Below are 18,706 nucleotides of genomic sequence, written 5' to 3'. Positions count from 1 at the left end.
TGTATTTCCGGTTGAAGGTGCACATTCCACGCCAGTAGTAACGCTGGCGAAGCCGTTGGTACGTCTGGAACGCGCAAGCGTGAGTACGTTGCGGATCAGCGTAAAGATACACACATACGTCAAATCACATGTGTTTTGGTATCACAAGAGGCATTCGCAACGATCCGCCTTGTAGTTTCTTCTGTATAATAGTGCGTCTCTTATCACAATGTACTGCATGGCAACGAAAAGCACGTGGGTGCGCAGGCGTGGAAGTGTCAGAATAGATGTGTAAGAGCGAGGTAATTCGCGGGTTCTTTCGCTGCTCAGATGGCATGCTTGTGACGGAGAGGGCAGTGATGGGAAAATCTGCTTTTGACTGCGAGTCTTCCCTAGATGGCAATGTTGATTAATAGAGCGCGTCCGCGTCGGCATGTTTCCGGCCAGATTGGTAGACGGCGCGAATGTGAAATTTCTGACGGCGAAAAATCCAACGTCCAATGTAACCAGTGGGATCTTATAGGGACGCTAACCAACAACGTGATTATTGGTCGGTTACCACGTCGAAAGTCTGGCCGCACAAGTCAGGACGAAACATGGCTAATGCCCACAAAATGGTGAGACACTTTTTCTCGGGGACTGAGTAGCTGATTTTTGCTCTTGTGAGGACACGGCTAGCATATGAGACGATCTATTCCGTAATTCCGGGCTTACGCTGCGCGAGTACTGCGCCAAGACCGACACCGCTTGCGTCAGTGTGTACTTCGATCGGAGCAGATGGGTCGTAGTGACGCAGAATTGGCGGTGGTGTAAGAAGGTGGCGATGTGTGTTGAAGGCGTCGTCACGTGCGTGGGTTCAGTTGGAAAGGTTAGGAGAGCCAGCGAGTAGTTTCGTCCATGGTGCAATTACTGATGCAAAGTTGCACGGGAAGTGTCGAAAATAAGAGCACAAGCCCACGGAACCCTCTGTTTATGGAGCGTTGTTGGCTTTGGAATCTCGCTGCCACAGGTCCCGTTAATTCGGGAGGCAATCGCCGGGCTAATTCCAAGGGCCGAAGTATCGGCCTCCCGAACCGCACCACGAAAGCGTGGACAATTTAGAAGTGGTCCTTTTTGGCGCGCCAGCGGACGCCGGCTGTGGCCCAAAGAACAAGTCAGAGCCGAGAGTTGATAAGCAAAACAAAATTATATTCTCAAAAATGGCAGATCAAAAACAATACACAAGTATGCACACTCCACAATAGTTGAATACAATATGTCACCAATCAAACAACGTACTACACAGTACAATCAGCCACACTCGAAACAACGGACACAGACAACAATATGCACTACAATGCAGTCGCATGCATTGAACAACCAAAACACCTAAAGACTAAAGAGATAGAAAACCTATTTAGTCCAAAGTTCTTGGAACAAAATCTGGATGATACTCTTCCGAGAATCACTCACTCAAAGTCCAGCGTTGTTGTCGTTCCGCTGCCCCCGAAGTTTCTCTTCCAGGAAACCTCGACTGCCCCTTAAGTTTCTCTTCTAGGAAACCTCGCGTCTTCACTTGGCCACTCTCCATGCTTCAATCTTCTTCGCCGGAAACCCGTCGGCTTCACACACGCAGCTGTTACCACGCGTCTTCGCTCAATAGCGGTAGACACACGCTCTTGCCTGTAGCTTGAGCCTTCACCACTCAAGTGGAAATCCTCTTCGTCTCCTGCTTTGTCACTACGGACAAAACCTTCGTCGACTACACGGCGGAATACCCTACGCGCTCTGGCGTTAACTTCCTTCTTCTCCTGATCTCTCATCTCGGCTGCTCGATTAAATACCTTCCACGCGAGATTCCAGAAAGTTCTCATCATTTCGTCGGCGCGATGCGCAGCGAAGGCTGGGGGAAAGGGCGAGACGATACGGGGGCCGTCCGCGACGGATGACTCAACCCGGCATCACCACACCCCTTTACATCTAGAAAATTCCAGGACTTGCTCGGCCGCCGATGCGAGGAGGTTTCGTCGGCGAACCTACGCTTCCGAGGGAGAGAATCGCGCGCTCGGGGAGTCTTTGGATGTTTGTTATCTGTTTTTATCGTTGACCTCGCGGCGTCACTCCGGTGTTTCGTCGCGAAAATTTGGCGGCACGCCGTTTTTGAGCACTCGTTTTGTGACACTCGCTGACCACAAGATGTTTGTCCGGGTTCAGAAGTATACCATTCTTTGACACTACATGGCTAAGTATGGACCTTTTTTTACGGAGAGGAGGATTTCCTCCTTTCCGGGATGTTGCACGAGAGTACAAAAGCCGACGTCAAAGCCTCGGCGGTGAACTTTTCGGGGGTCACGCGCACTAACAACAGCCCAGAAAGGTCTATGGCGGTGACCAGGACGCCTTGAGTAAAAAGGTATATAGTGAGTCGGCGAGCTCCGAAGCGGCATGTCTTCGCGTTTAGCTGAAGTTTTTCCTTTGTAAGACAACGAAGAGTCGTGCGCAAACGGTTGACGTAGGTGGGAAAGTCTGGGGAAAAGACGACGATGTCACCAAGATAACGTGAACATATGTGCCACTTTAGGCCACCTAAATGCTGTTCATCGTTTGCTAGAACATTACAAGTTCATTGCAAAGACCGAATCGGAATAATGGAATTCGTATAAGCCGTTCGTCATAAAAGAACACTGTTTGAACACGGTCACATTCTGCCATGGGCACTCGCCAATAACATAAACGCAAGCCAACGATGAAACGTATTCAGCCTCTTGTAGGTAATCGATGGCGTCATCGATTCGAGGAAGATGGCAGAGATCTTTTCGAGTAACTTTCTTGAAACGCCGGTAACTTACGTGAAATCTAAAGGAACTATCTTTTTTTCCTCCCGACACTGCAGGTGAAAGCCAAGAATAGGAGAAAGGCGTGACTACATCGTGTTGAATCATATCGTTCACTTGCGTCACAAAGATATCACGTTCCGCTGCTGAGACACGGTAGGAGCGCTGTCGCAAAAGAGTGAGAGTTTGAGTGTTGGTACTATGAGCAACAGTGTTGGTTTGGCTCAGTGCCTTTGGAGGAAAGTCGAATGAATGTTGAAATCCATGAAATCGTCGAAGTCCTTGCTACTCAGCTGGCTGAACAAAGTAGTCCACGATTTAATCAACTTCAGTTTATGGTTGCTAGCTTCCGACTGGGGTGTGGTTTTTTGTAAACTAGATATCAGTACGTCCGCCTTGACCTTACGTAAAAAATTTATTCAGGGATGAAGTATTCAATTAGCGACTTGTCAGAGTTATTAGAGTTTTTAGTAGAGTTTTTTTTTTTCAAGTAGCGTTGCCTCTACGAGCCTCACTAACAATAAGCACCCTCACCTTGAGGCATGGCAAAGCCGAATCCACCAGTTTCAAGACGACCCGGCAACTGGAGGACGCTGCAGTCGTGGGCCACCAGGTACTCGATGGTCTGCGAGTCCATGAGCACGGCGAAGCCTTCTTCGCGCACTTTTACCACAGCGGTAGATACTGAGTCGAAGAAAGCATGTGGCCCGGACGTTTCCATCGTTGACCACACCCTCTGCAGGTGAGGGTCAGCTGACTCCTGCATAGAGAAAAAAAACAGACGAGGGGGGTGGGAGCACGGACAAAGGAGTGTTTAATTTTGGCATAAAGCCACTAAGTCTATCTTGTTCAATGTCCTTGTATTACCTTTAGCTGGTTGCATTGTTACATATAGAGGATGGAATGCCGACTGTTTTAATATTTATATTATTTCATTTATGTGAATGCAGCGTCTAAAAGTGCTATATTAAAGTTCCTGTAAAAGTGCCGCGTATAAAAGTCATTACCCGCTACATTTTTAGCCTGGAACCGTTTACCCAGGGACATTGGTAAAATAAATTTAAATGATGCGTTTGACCATGCACTCCATGATTTTGTCTAGGTATGACCAAACTGTGGTGTAGTAGTAAGGTTATGATCACGTCTTCATGTTCACTTCTCATAAGGCGTGTAATATGCGTTTTAATTAATTAAAACCAATGAAATGGCTTTGAAGGCACTAGTAATATTCGATAAATAAGTAAATCAATCAATAAATAAATCAGGCAGTCAAAGAAAAAGCCATTGAAGAATGACTTCGAGGATTGTGTTCGTTTGACTCATTTCCCAGACCAACATCAATTCTATACCACTACTCCTTCTTTTTAAAACAAAAACCTAAAAAGCGCCTGCCACAGGCATTTTGGTGTCGACTTCATCGGTTGTGACCAAAAAGTCCCCGTGTGAGTGTAAGGGCAGGTGTTCTACAAGAGAACCACGTCCGTCTGTGCTCGTAAATGCTTCATAAAAGCAGTCTACGGACGCCGTGTCGTGCGAGGAGTGTCATTAACACATGTAATATTGTATGGCAGAAGCGTAGAATCCCGCTGGGCTTCCAAATGCGGTAATTCTCTTACGAAAGGCTGGTTTAAAGACCCGTCAATCTCAAAACACATAGACTTAATTAGGTATATTTATAAAAAAATTCAGTAGCAACGTGGGCAGCTGCGCAGGTGCGTGTGTTGTCTCAAGGTCGAGTGATCGCTACCGCATCCACCAGTAAAAGGCAGAATTATGTCACAGTGGCCCTTCCGAACAATATATGCGGCAGGAAATCTAGGATAGTTTGAAAAAGCCAGTTCACAGGCGCACAGACGCTCCTTTCTTTGCAGCACAGCTTGGCTGCTTACGGAGAAAGCAAGCCTAGTGATTGCCCGCAGCAGTGCTGCAGTGGTTACGGGGCTCTGCCACTCAAACGAAGGTCGCGCGTTCGATTCCAGCTACGGCATTCATATTTTGATGGAGGCGGAACGATACAGTTTCATGTGTACCATGCGATACGTCAAAGAAACCAAAATGGTCACAGTTTCTTTTGCCCGGAGCTACGACGTTTTACACAATATTACTGTGAGTTTGGGTCGTAAAAACTTCGATATTATCATTATTTTTACACTAGTGATTAAGAAGGTGAAGCGAAACGTCCGACAATGCTATCTTGTTTTACTGTTGAAAGCGAAGCTCAGGCATCCTCCGAGCTTGTTTTTTTTTTGTCACTGCCAAAATCCTACGACTACTAAGGCAAAACATATTTTCGTTTAGGTAATGCACATGGCATACTCTCTTACATGCTATAGCTTGTGATGTCATTATGTGATAATAGTTAAGAACCTGGGTTGAAGCAGTGACATTACTTTCGTTGCAAGGAAACGCCGCCAGCCAATCCGAATGAAACTCAAACAAACAAAACATATTTGGGATGCCCAAGACATAACACTTGAACAAATTATTGCCTCACCGTGCCAGACAAAGCACAACAGACATAGTGTCGATACTCAAGTGAACCAGACATAGCAGCTGCAAGCAAGTAACATAATGGCCAAAAGAATGTTGCTACTTCACAATATTGACGCCAGTGAGAACAAAAGTTTGAAATAGTTGGAGCGGAATTCCGCTGCTGTGTGCTCAGTTGTCCTTGGAATGCCGCTTGATACAAAGAATAGGAGAAGTAATCACTGTATAGGAAAAAAATCTGAGAATGTCAGTCTGGCACTGTGAAAGTCGGTGACTGTAAAGTGAACGCAAGCCTATTACGCAACCAAAACTTTGATTAGGAACTCTGTTTGAAGAAATGAAATTTAGTTCGGCTAACAATCTAAATATATAGGTATGTGCACCGCTAGAGGTTTGTGCAGTTTGTGCAGACGTGATTTTGTACTGAGCATAAGGAACGTGTCCTCAAAGGCTTTATCAAATTTATTGAGCAGCACTATATATAATTTAGCCGACATCCATTATCCGGCTGAAACGCACAGGAAACCCCATGGACACTTGTCTTGTGATCTCGGCTCTGGCATTTGTTTCTTGGCTTTTCAGACTAAATATATCGTTCACATTGGCATGAGTGTTTATTTTGCCTACAGGTCAGCTGAAAGCATATAGGAATCTTGACACACAGATGAAGTCTCTAGGTGCATTCTACTGGAGCGCGAACCTCGACAGACGTGAAAGTGGCCGACGTGGTCGTTTCGATCTCATTCTTTTTATTCGACCACAGTCGAGGCGGATTGGCGGCGCTTGCTGGCGTCTGGTTCGATAGGAGCGTGAGCTTGTTCTCTCCGGCTCGCGCACCTTGAGCTCTACAAAAACTGTGCGAGAGGCGCGGCACGGTGGCTAGAACCAACACCGACTGAATTTCAAGGCCGAAAGGCTGTCGCAGTGACATCAGAGGGTGGGGGCCCAGTTATCTTAGTGAGCAAGCTCAGTAAGATTTTTTTCCCACATCTTTTATTCGGCCCAATCTAGCCGCAGAAGCTGCGACAGCGGGAGCATTGGCTCTCCTAAAACATGAACGAAACAGTGGCTCTCCGCCGCTTTCGCGGCGTAATAGGCCCCCACCATCTGACGTCCCTGCGGCAGCCCTTTGGCCTTGAAGATCAGTCGGTGTTGCTAGAACATGACAATGCTGATCAGTGTCAATGAAAATTCCGCTGCACTACTATATTTAGGCATCAATATTTGGCTTGAATGACGAAGTGGAAATAGCGGGGTTGTAACCTTACGTTCTTGCTGCGTAAGCATACATCATCATCATCATCATCATCTACATCAGCCTGACTACGTCCACTGCAGGACAAAGGCCTCTTCCATGTTCTGCCAGTTAACCCGGTCCTGTGCTTGCTGCTACCAATTTATACCCGCAAACTTCTTAATCTCATCTGCCCACCTAACCTTCTGTCTCCCCCTAACTCGCTTGCCTTCTCTGGGAATCCAGTTAGTTACCCTTAATGACCAGTGGTTATCCTGTCTACACGCTACATGCCCGGCCTATGTCCGTTTTCTCTTCTTGATTTCAACTATGATATCCTTAACCCCCGTTTGTTCCCTAATCCACTCTGCTATCGTCTTGTCGCTTAAGGTTGCACCCACCATTTTTCTTTCCATTGCTCGCTGCGTCGTCCTCAATTTAAGCTGAACCCTCTTTGTAAGTCTCCAGGTTTCTGCTCCGTAGCTAAGTGCCGGCAAGATACAGCTGTTATATACCTTCCTCTTAAGATATAGTGGCAATCTATCTGTCATAATTTGAAACTGCTTGCTAAATGTGCTCCACTCAATTCTTATTCTTCTAGTTACTTCAGTCTCGTGGTTCCGCCCCGCGGTTATTACCTGCCCTAGGTAGACATAGTCTTTTACAACTTCTAGTGCACTATTACCTACCTGGAAGCGCTGCTCTCCTCCGAGGTTGTTGTAAATTACTTCCGTTTTCGGCAGAATAATTTTAGACCCACCTTTTTGCTCTCCTTTTCTAACTTCTCAATCATGAGTTGCAATTCGTCCCCTGAGTTACGCAACAATGCAATGTCATCGTAAAGCGCTGGTTACTAAGGTACTCTGCATTAACTCTTACCCCTAACTGTTCCCATTCCAGGCTTTTGAAAACCTCTTGTAAGCACGCGGTAAATAGCATTGGGGAGATTGTGTCACCCTGCCTTACACCCTTCTTGATTGGTATTCTGTTGCCTTCTTTATGAAGCTCTATGGTAGCAGTTGATCCCCTGCAGATTTCTTCCAGGATGTTTATATATGCTTCATCTACGCCCTGATTCCGCAGTGTCTGCATTACTGCTGATCTTTCGACTGAATGAAACGCGTTCTCGTAATCTATGAAGGCTATGTATAGTGGTTGGCTATATTCTGAGCATTTCTATATTACCTGATTGATAGTATGAATGTGGTCGATTGTTGAGTAGCCTGTTCGAAATCCTGCTTGTTCCTTCGGTTGATTGAATTCTAATATTTTCTTTACTCTGTTAACAATTATCTTTCTAAATAGGTTTTATACTACAGAGAGCAAGCTGATCGGCCTGTAAGTTTCAAGTTTTTGTCATCTCCTTTCTTATGTATTAAGACGATGTTAGCATTTTTCCAAGACTCTGGTACTCTTCCCGTCAGAAGGCACCTCCTAAACAGGGTGGCTAGTTTTTCTAACACAATCTGTCCTCCATCTTCAGCAGATCTGATGTTACCTGATCCTCACCAGCAGCTTTGCCTCTTTGAATGCTCTGCAAAGCTTTTCTGACTTCTTCTATCATTACTGTTGGGTTGTCGTCTGGGTTACTGCTTGTTCTTATAGTATTAAGGTCGCGGTTGTCCCGGCTACTGTACAGATCTCTTTAAAACTCCTCCGCTATTTTAACTATCCTATCCATATTGGTAGTTATTTTGCCTTCTTCGTCCCTAAGCGCATACATACAATTTTTGCCTATCCCAAGTTTCCTCTTCACTGCTTTGACGCTCCCTCGGTTTTTCTGAGTGTGTTCAATTCTCTCCAAGTTATAACTTCTCACATCCCATACCTTACGCCTAATAATGAACTTCGAAAGCTCTGCCAGTTCTATTTTGTCTGTTGTACTTGAGACTTTCATGATTTGACGCTTCTTAATGACATTCTTCGTTTCCTGGTAAAGCTTGCCATTGTTCTGTCTTAGTACCCTGCCTCCAACTTTTACGGCACACTCCGTAATGATACTCATCAGATTATCATTCATTGTATCTACGCTAAGGTTGGTTTCCTCACTAAGAGCGGAGTACCTGTTCTGAAGTGATACTCTGAATTCCTGTACTTTCACTCTCAGTGCTAGCTCATTGATTGGTTTCTTGCGTATCAGTTTCGGTCATTCCTTCTTTAAGTTTAGGCGAATTCGAGATTATACCATTCTATGGTCACTGCATTGTACCTTGCCAAGCACTTCCACATCTTGCACGATGCCTGGGTGTGCACTCATTATAAAGTCTATTTCATTCTTATTTTCGCCATTAGGGCTCCTTCATGTCCACTTGCGGTTTCCTTGTTTTCGGTAGAAGGTATTCAAAATCCGTAAATTATTGCGTTCTGCGAATTCTACTAGTAGCTCTCCTCTGGCGTTCCTAGTACCGATACCATAATCTCATACTGCCTGGTCTCCAGCCTGCTTCTTCCCTACCTTTGCATTAAAGTCTCCCATCAGTATAGTATACTGCGTTTTTACCTTACTTATTGCCGATTTCACGTCTTCATAGAAGCCTTCAACTGAAGCCTCATCATAGCTGGATGTAGGCGCGTAAGCCTGTACTACCTTCATCTTATATCTCTTATTCAGTTTAATTACGATACCCACCACCCTTTTATTAATGCTATAGTATTCCTCTATGTTGCCAGCTATGTTTCTTTGAATTAGGAACCCTACTCCCGGTTATTTTCTGGCAGCCAAGCCCCAATAGCAAAGGACGTGCCTTTTCTGTAGCATCGTATATGCCTCATCTGTCCTCCTAACATCACTGAGCCCTATTATATCTCATTTAACACCCTCTAGCTCCTCGAATAGTACAGCTAGACTTCCTCGCTAGATAAGGTTCTAGCTAATGCTAGAACTTTATCTAGCGAGGAAGTTGCCAAGTTCAGGTTCCAATGGCGGCCTGTCCGGATCCAGAGCACCCTCTGCTGCGTTGCAGATCTGACCGCCGCCGTGGTCAGTTGCTTCGCAGGTGCTGGAGGCTGAGAGCCGTGAGTTATTTGACGTATGCATGTGGGAAGGTAGTGGCCAGATACTGCACCAGGATAACCAATCATTCTCTGGTGAAGGAGTGCGTTCCCGGCGGTGGTTACCGGTGAGACCGCACCCCAGGCCTCTCAATGCAGTTCCATCATCACGCGGATTGTTTTTAAATCTGGTTGGGAACTGCGCGGCACCGGGATTTGAACCACGGATCTTTTGCATGCAAGGCGGATGCTCTAACCGCTATACATATATATATTGCATACGTATATTGTAAATAAAGACGACTGGAAAAAATGAGGGTAAGGAGGAGAGAAAGTGGAAAGAGAGTAAAACATAGCACAGCTGCGTATGACATCACGCAATTAAGCTTCGCTTGTACGTCAAGTGCTTTTAAAAGCAACGGTGACTTCTGCCTTTTTTTTTCTATTTAAGAACTGCGCCGTCAGTGAAGTTCACCAGCTGGTCAACTGTATGTAGTACGGTGAAAAAAAAAACTGAAGCTTGATCCACGGATGAGACTTAAGATTCGAGATCACTGTGCCGGCTGCCCCTCAAATACGTCATCACTGTGAACATAAAAGTTTGCATGGAAAGTAATTTCATAGCAAACCAGCTACAGCATTTACTTCACAAGATTCCTTTCTTTGCGCAGCACATGCTAGTCGAGTGCTCCGTGCCAAGATTCTGAAGGAACTTGTGCTTCGGTGCCGAGTCGTGACAGGCAGCAAGGATGAGGACGATGAAAAAGAATAATAAACAGGGTAGAGAATGGCATAGTTCTCTGTTGTCACGCAGGCAAAGCCATCCGTACATTTTAAACGCGTCAACCGATAAAAGTAATATTGTGCACCGATAGTGCGGGTTATCAAGTTTGCGACGCTTGCACTAAGACTTAATTTAAGGTTCATTTATACGCAGATGAACAAAACCACATTTATTGTTAACCATGTTCACAGATGTGACACATTCATGTACAGCATGACCATGTATAGTACAGCATGAAGACGGCAAAAGGGAGCGAGAATGAGAAGAAGAGATTTGAAAAGGAATGAAACGAAAAGAAGAGAAGGTGGAGCAGAGCGAAGCAACCATAGTAGCATATCCATGTGTATTATCGTATAACATAGGGTGGGCAAGAGAAGGAAGGGTGAGAAGGAAGCGCGCGGGCATGAGGTTGAGGGAAAGAACGAACGTAATGGTGTACCATATCGTAGCTGTACGCAGTACATTATAGCAATGGGGTGGAAAATGAAAGTAAGTGTAAGGAAGAGAGATCTTAAGGTGTGGAGGAAGCGAAGGAGAAAGGTTAAAGCTTAATAGCAAAAGGGAAACTTGGGATAGTTGGCTAGAGTTCATATAAGAACAGCGAATGTTTTGTTCTCCTTTCTTGCTTTTCCTTTTCTGCTTCGCTTGAATAAAGCTACTAGTTTTTAGTCATCACTCTCGTTGTTTTGTCTTGCTTTGTGATTCGGCTCCGTGTTTCTTGAATATGAATAATGCATAGCATATTTATGCATGGTAATAAAATAACAAGAGATGGGAAACCTTTGTGACAATGAGGGGGAGTGATGTGAAGGTGAGGACAAAGTAAAAAAGGTGGATTGAGAGCCACATCGCAAATAAAGGTTTTTTTTCCTGAAATGAACGTCGAGCAGGCTGCTTCTTTAGAATGGCAACGGGCGCGAGCCGGACATCGCAAGCTTCTCTGGGAGGCAGGCGAATCGCTGTGCTGCACTTTCTACAGCTTTCACGTTGATTTCAGCTGCATAATGTTTTTCTGCTTTGCCTCCTCTTGTCTGTCATCATTTTATTCTCATTCCGAAATTTCAGCATTTTAGGGTGACCAACGGGAAGCTTTTTTGATTCCCACTTGTGGGCTTACGTGACAGGAGCGAAAAAAAAAGAGACGCCTACAAGTGGTGACGGAAAGATGAGCCTCCATGGTTTCCGCCTTTCTGTTGTCCTTACAATTCCCTAGTTAGATATGTATGTGTCTAACAGAAGCATGTAGCCTCTTGTACCTTTATTTCTAAGTAGCAGCAATAAACCATTGCCTTAAGTTATAGCGCACCTTTAAAAGCCCTCTCGCGACGCTCTTGGTGACGCAGCCGTAGTTGATCTTGGACTGCTTTGAGAGATCCCCGATGCTTTGTATGAGAGGGGCCTGCAGGTGCTGAGCGATTATCTGCGACGCAAGGCTGGCAGTGTAGGATGTGATCAGCACCAAGGCGAAGAGCCACCAGACGACAGCCATGATTCGGGTTGCGAGTGCCCTGGATTGTTCACAGAAGTTGTGTTAGGGTCTGTTTTGCGTCACGTAGTCGCTTTGAAAGAGTGTGGGTTTAAGCTCTTTAGTAAGGATACATCAGTGTGAAACAATCCAAAAATAACTAGGACACAGAATGAACCATACGGGACCAAGCCCTGCTTTCAGCGCTTGGTCCCATCCGGTTCTTGCTCTGTCCTCCAGTTTTTCCTTCGTTTCCTTTTCACTCTTTCGAGTCGACCTAGTTCGTGCATGCGAAAGTCGCCTGTTACCAGTTTCATTTCATATGGTTTTTACCAAATATCGCAATCAAAAAATGGACCTCGGCAATTAGTTTTATACTGGCTGCCTAATGTGGATATGCGAATGATAACTCGCTAACAGCCGCTCTCCTCGGTAATTTTATATTTGACTCCACCGATGTGAAGAGAACTATGGCCAATGTGCCACTGCTTGTCACGTGGGTCCGCCAACGATGTCGAGTTACTGCTACGTTTACGCATCAACGTTGCGCGTCTGTCTCCAGAACGAAGCTAACAACCGTGCACTGTGGCGAAGCTTATGCCTGGCCCCACTTTCGGATTTCCCGACTTTCGGCTGCAACAAACTGGATTGACACTAGTTATCGTAAGCGAAGTTTATCGCCCGTTGGCGACATTATGTGGATGTGGACCGGCAACATACTGTGCTTGTCCAAGGCAAAAACAGAGTATAGCTTCGCCGCATTGATGCGATTCCTAAGCAAACCTGTGCTTAGCTCTACTGCTTAAAAGTAATGCGTAACTCTAGCACACTGCCAAAGCATGTTTTCCGCTGTACTTGCTGCTATTACTCCTTAACAAGTTTGTTTAACTGCGTTCAAGTAAGCCACTTCTTCTTTGTCTATAATATTCAGACTTACTCTATTGATTTCCACTGAAGACTAGCAAATCATGACTGTGAAGCGCTAGAAATAACGGGGACTTGTAAAAAACACAGGACAAGGCCCTTGTCCTGTGTTTTTTTCTAGCGCTTCACCGTCCTGAACATGTATTAACACACCCTATAATACTGACAGTCATACTAGCATACGCATGTCTGCGCTGCCGAATACTTCTCATACCCGTGTTTTCGAACATTGAAAGCCATGTTCACCGCAGAGAATGCCACTTGCCTGGGAAAGACCTCTGTGCCCTGCTGCAGCAGTGAACCGAGTATGAACCAGAGGCTGTCGACTAGCGTGAACCGATTTCGCAGCGTCTGCACCCGACGGGGTGCCTTCCGGTAAGCGCCACAGGAAGTGGAGCGTCTCGCCATGGCCGCCGATCTTGATGAGGCGGCGGGAACCCACTCGGTGGCGCTGAGCCTCGAAGCGATTGCCAGCGCGAGGGACGAAGCCAGAGCTGCGCTGGCCGTGCAGAGCCAGAGCTCACCCGTCCAAGGACGAAGGAACGCGGATTGGTCGTGAAAGTCATGGTCGACATTGCGGTACAGAACACCGAGGCCATTCTGTGTGAAATACCGGAACAAGGCGAGAGGTTAAGGTTATAGCATGGTTGCTGATAACCGTCAAAACAATGTTCACGTGACGCACAGAAAGCGCCCTGTGACGGAAGAAAAGTGGGCACTATCCGAACTAAAAAAAGTCTTAGACCGACTGATATTCTTCGACAACGTTTACAGGAGGGCTTAATAACCCCCATGAAAGTTAATTTTACGCATACGCTTTAGGAAAAGAATATCGCGTCATGTTTACTGTCTGTAACTGTGAGGGCACGTTGTGCGCATTTGTAGGCTTGCTACGCGAGTGAACTTTATGTGCGTCGATATTTGACAGCTTACTGCCGTCCTTCCGACTACGTTTTATGTGGACAGTAACGTTATGTGCTTTGGCAGTAATGTGGGTTGTGTTTAATACCACTCTGCCTTTCCGGTAAATTGCTGTGACTTGAACGTCTAGTGTGAGCTGTTTTGGGAGTGATGTTTTAGGTGTGAGGCGAAACAGCTTATGGCGGAGTACAATGGCGTGACCACACTCACTACGCATGCGCAACAGCTACCACAAGCACCACCGCAATGCGCTCCCACGCAAGTGCGGTCCGGCCTGTTAAGCGCTTGACTAAGGCACTGCGGCCGCTTCCCCTCGCAATCTTTTAGCATTCATGTGATGACGTCGGGAAACAAGATTGCGCAGAAGCGCGATGAACCCACGTGCTCTCGCGAGGCGTGGCGACGAATGCGCATGGCGGGCTCTAACATCACTTTGGTACGAATAACAGCAACAGAAACTAGGGTGAATTCATGGTGTGTTTAGCTTGCAAGAACGCATTAACATTGGGCAAGGCGTTCGTGGTGGAATGAACTTTATTTTGAACCATGGATGCACTGCCTCGCATGCTTCTCATGGTTCCCTTAAGTGGAAGACGGTGTATTTTTCGTGGCTGTGACTTTCAATAGTTCTCCTAACTGTCAAAAGGAATGAATAGCCGAAACTATATAAAAGCACCAGTGTCTCCTAAACAATAGACAAAATAAAAAAATCACAGTGTATCCAAGGAGTAAATGGTGATGACTGGGGCAAAGTGTCGTTCAGTCCACCCATGCTTGCCCCGCCACGGTGGTCTAGTGGTTAAGGTACTCGGCTGCTGACCCGCAGGTCGCGGGATCAAATCCCGGCTGTGGCGGCTGCATTTCCGATGGAGGCGGAAATGTTGTAGGCCCGTGTACCCAGATTTGGGTGCACGTGAAAGAACCCCAGGTGGTCAAAATTTTCGGAGCCCTCCACTACGGCGTCTCTCATAATCATATGGGGGTTTTGGGACGTTAAACAGCACAAATCAATCAATCAAGTTCACCCATGCTTACACCCGTCTGTTTGTTCTTGCTTGTGTTCGTCCATGCGTCTGTCTGTGTCTCTGTCCGTGCGTCCGTCTGTGCGAACACCTGTCGTCCGTGCGTCCATACGGGTGTTCGTCCATCCGTCCGTGCGGCCGTCTGTCTCTCTATCTCTTGGTCCACGCACCCGTCGTTGCGTCTGTCCATCTATCCATCCATCCGCGCGTCCATCCGTCTGTCTGTATGCCTGTCTGTCTGTCCACCCGCCCATCTATTGAACACTCTAAGTATCGACATCTTGCATCTTTTCATCATGCATTTGTCATATACAAGTACCGCCATCTAGCGGACATTACAAGGCCTAAACTAGAGGTGGCAACCTACTACTACTACTATACATACGCCCAGGACACATGACCCACGCCATAAGAAGATTCGCCCCTAAAAAACAAGACTCCCTTTGTGGCATCGTTGGCGCCCGCTAAAATCCTTGTCACTGACCAAATTTCTCTACCCGTACGGAGAGCCACGAGTAATGGTTTCGAATGCTATATATATTGAATATGGAAAAAAGAGTTGGTGTCACTAAACAATTGCTCTTTATACTTTCTCGTTGAGAAAGAAAATATTGTGATTGAGCAGAAGGTTGGTTTTCACGTATACGTTTCATACCACAAGTCAGAAACATCTCTATGAACATTATTGACTCAAATGGCGGCTTCACTTTGGTGTAACACCTGTGTACTCCAGGCAAACAATTAGATATTTATTCAAACTCAGTTGTGCCTTAACTCACCCTGCCTGTCATTTGAGACATGCTTTTTGCTTTCAAGCGAGCAAAAAATTATTAGGTGTTATTTTTATTCGGTATTAAGGCTGAAGCAGAGACATTATTAGCAGCCATGCGGTAGACGCCATGCGATGTGGGAGCGTAACACTGACCTGCAAAAAGGGTGTGGTGAAATCGACGTACTCCAGCCGTTCCCTCGTTATGGTGATGTCGCCGATAGCCAGGTCGGCCTCCTAGCGACGGAAAAGAGAGTAAAAACCAAGAGTTACTATTGTGTTGTTGAATTGATTACATTTCTTTTCAATATACGGCAAGCTTACGTACAGGATCTTTGAAAAAATTATTACCAGCTGCATTTCGCAAGCAACCTGGTACGCGTAAGGGTGGTGCTATTACACTCGGAGGTGAAGCTTCTCGTTTGCGTATGCCGGACGGCAACAAAAGGTGCCCCGTAGTCTCATCGACGGCGCAGTTATTGCACTTCGTGCTCTACGACAAGTCATGGTTCAGCACTGCGTGCCGTGGTTTAATACGATGCCGTGTTCCAATACCGCACTGTCGTACAATACCGTGTCATGGTCCAATACCGTGCACTGATATAATACCGCGTCATGGTCCAATATCGTGCCATGTTCCAATAAAGCGCCATGATCCCATACCACACGAAGGTCCTATACCGTGCCATGTTCCTACACCACATGGGAATGACGGCGCTGCCCATCCCAGCTCCGAAAGGCAACGAAAGCGCCAATGCCTTTTCTCAAAGACACCGGTCTGATTCATCGTATCTGATGTGAAACGAAAATTCATTACGCCTCGGCTTAATCATTAACTTCCCTCTTCTCTTCCCCTGCCCTCTTCCTTTTCTTCCCCTGCCCGCTTCTCCAGCGCAGGGTTGCCTACAGGGCTCATACGTGTACATGTGCTGTGAACACATGAAACTTGGTTAAACTCCCCGCCTTTCACCCTGTTCTCTCTATATATATACAGTAATCGGTGACAGCTTTTCTTGATAGTGGGCTGCGCTGGTGTAGCAGTTATGCTGTTCGCCTGCTGACCCGGAGATCTGGAGTTCGATACAAGTCGCGGCTGCCGTAATTCGATGGAGGCGAAAAGATAGTACGTGCACGGTGCGTATACTGTGCGACATCAGTGCTCATTAATGAACACCAGATAGTTGAAATTACCGGAACACTGCACTGCGGCTTCTCTCAAAATTATATCTTGGTTTTGTAGCGTTGAAGCCCAGATGTCAGTACTATTAGCAGTATACTTCCCTTTTGTTGATAGCAATGTGGAAGCTGCAGGACGGAAGCACAAGGCTGCTGCCGCACCAAAAAATAGTACTTCAGTTTATTAACACTTTTTCCACTTTCTTTGCTGAAATAAGGGCCACTTTCTTTATTAGGAGACAGAACAGATGCAGGAAGTCGTAGGTAAAATACAGTTGTGATTCAGTTTTCAAAGCCACCTTTCTTTTTATTCAATTTTTTAATCAGCACCACTTGCTCAGCACACCAGTTTTTTAAAAAGTAAACATAGCATCCGTGACGACGTGGGTCAGTCTGCAGCCGCACACGCGCTGTTTAGGTCCCCGAGAAAAAAAAAAAAAAACTCCCAAGCATTTCCCCGAGGATGAACATGGTTAAGTGCGAATACACGGGGTGATGCTATGAAGGGTATTTAATAATTCGCACTATTATATTTATTAATCACACTATGGTGCCTTTATGGTGTAATGGTTCCTGGGAATCGCAATTTGATCACACGGGGGAGTTTACGTTAACTCACTGGCGAATGCCAACGGATTTTAACTTTACTCCCCCTCACGACCCGCTCTCGACGGGAGACTGAGAGAGAAGGCGGGCGCGCGAGAGAGAGGGGTGCGCGCGCAGCTGCAGCGAGCGAGGAGAGCGGAGGAGCGAGCGAAGGGGGAGGGGGTATAAGGCGCGTTACCACTGATCTCCACTAGGGTTGCTGGATGGCGCTTCGAGCTCTCCGGCTCGCGGCCGCCGGAAGTTCGAGCGCTTGTCCCGGAAGTCGGACAAATGGCCGCCGTTCCAGCATAGTGCGTGCTACGTATGGGCTCGTTTCGCGCGCATTCCGCTAAATATGCCTGCTTGTTGCGCCGTCAACTGCACCAGCAGACCAGAGAAGTCGTCTGGGAAGACGTTCCACTTGTAAGTATTACAATAATCTGCGCGACGTGCGTGATACGCAGCGAAACGCAAACGTCATATCAGTGTCGTTGTTAAGCTGTGGCTCTTGTTACGCAGGTTCCCACGCTCTAAGCCGGATTTATACCGGCGTTGGGTGGTAAACTTAAGAAGGGACAAATGGACTCCATCCCCAGGTAGCAGGCTCTGCAGTGACCACTTTACTGACAACTGTTTTGACAGAACGGGCGCACGAACTCGGCTACAGCCTGACGCCGTGCCCACCTTGTTTTCTTTCCCGAAGCACCTGGAAAAGGTATAGTACGACATCTCGGCATTTTGGTATAGCGGCCCGGAAAAAAAAAGCATACTGTTCGGCCATCGCAGTTCGCTCGTTTAGCGTTCGTATAACTAGTTCATGCTACGTTTATTAGACACTGAAATCGCCTGAATGGGCGCTACCTTCTTTCGTAGTTCATCTGCTGAGTCACTTTAAAAATGACGCCCTACAAATTAGCTCGGAGCACAATAAAATCTACATGTAGCTGTGAGAAGCTGTGGTTGAGAAATTGTTTGGCACACTTACTCTGAAAACCATGTACTGTAAGCAATGAAACGGAATTGGAAAAACATGTCCATTACGTTACAAAGCGCGAGGTCTTGAATTTTAAGTGCCCAATTTTTTCTTTCAATTTCTGAAATGCTCCTATCTGCGTTATATATCTCAGTGGTGCTATGATAGCTGTCTAAGATGCTAGTGGTATAATTCAGAAACTGCTAGACTGCTATAATATGCTTGACGCCAGCATATTTTTTTACTTACAGCATTTTGCACTCGCAGTAATAAATTAGCATAACTGTGAATGAAACACGGCTGTTTCAGAGGACTGCTGAGAGAAAGCCGCCTAAGCAGAGAACTGCCATTGTGGATGTGACCCCAGTGGAACAGCCAAACGACAACACTCCAACCACGGTGCAAGAGAACTCAGCCCATGCAAGTTGCCTTTTTTTGTACTACGCTGCCCGAGTGCAGCTACTTGGTCCGTCCTCGGTTGAATGTAACTAGTCCGATGTTAGTCAGGCCACTTTCTTGTAATCTCGTGGTAACCAACACGATAACTTTGTATACATTACGCACACTAGGATAGCATCCA

At 46.3% G+C, this 18,706-nt stretch overlaps 2 protein-coding genes across 2 annotated transcripts in view; both read right to left on the bottom strand.

Annotated features, from left to right (window-relative positions):
- Window positions 1-11,797, bottom strand: part of LOC119173714 (glutamate receptor ionotropic, kainate 3) — a 33,442-nt gene extending 21,645 nt beyond the window's left edge. Inside the window, exons 1-2 of the mRNA XM_075895946.1 lie at window positions 11,598-11,797; window positions 3,327-3,552 (exon numbers count right to left, since the gene is read on the bottom strand). Coding sequence (XP_075752061.1) covers window positions 3,327-3,552; window positions 11,598-11,780 — 409 coding nt within the window. The 5' untranslated portion in view covers window positions 11,781-11,797. The remainder of the gene's footprint in view (window positions 1-3,326; window positions 3,553-11,597) is intronic.
- Window positions 11,798-12,854: 1,057 nt separating this feature from the next.
- Window positions 12,855-15,752, bottom strand: LOC142817574 (putative glutamate receptor). Its single transcript, XM_075894617.1, has 3 exons — window positions 15,744-15,752; window positions 15,549-15,629; window positions 12,855-13,280 (listed from the first exon to the last, which is right to left on the bottom strand). Exons 1-3 carry the CDS (start codon window positions 15,750-15,752, stop codon window positions 12,855-12,857), a joined length of 516 nt encoding a protein of 171 aa, XP_075750732.1.
- Window positions 15,753-18,706: the final 2,954 nt, after the last annotated feature.

Source organism: Rhipicephalus microplus, chromosome 5 (assembly GCF_043290135.1).
Source record: "Rhipicephalus microplus isolate Deutch F79 chromosome 5, USDA_Rmic, whole genome shotgun sequence".
NCBI lineage: Eukaryota > Metazoa > Arthropoda > Arachnida > Ixodida > Ixodidae > Rhipicephalus > Rhipicephalus microplus.
This window is presented reverse-complemented; position numbering and strand designations above follow the sequence as displayed.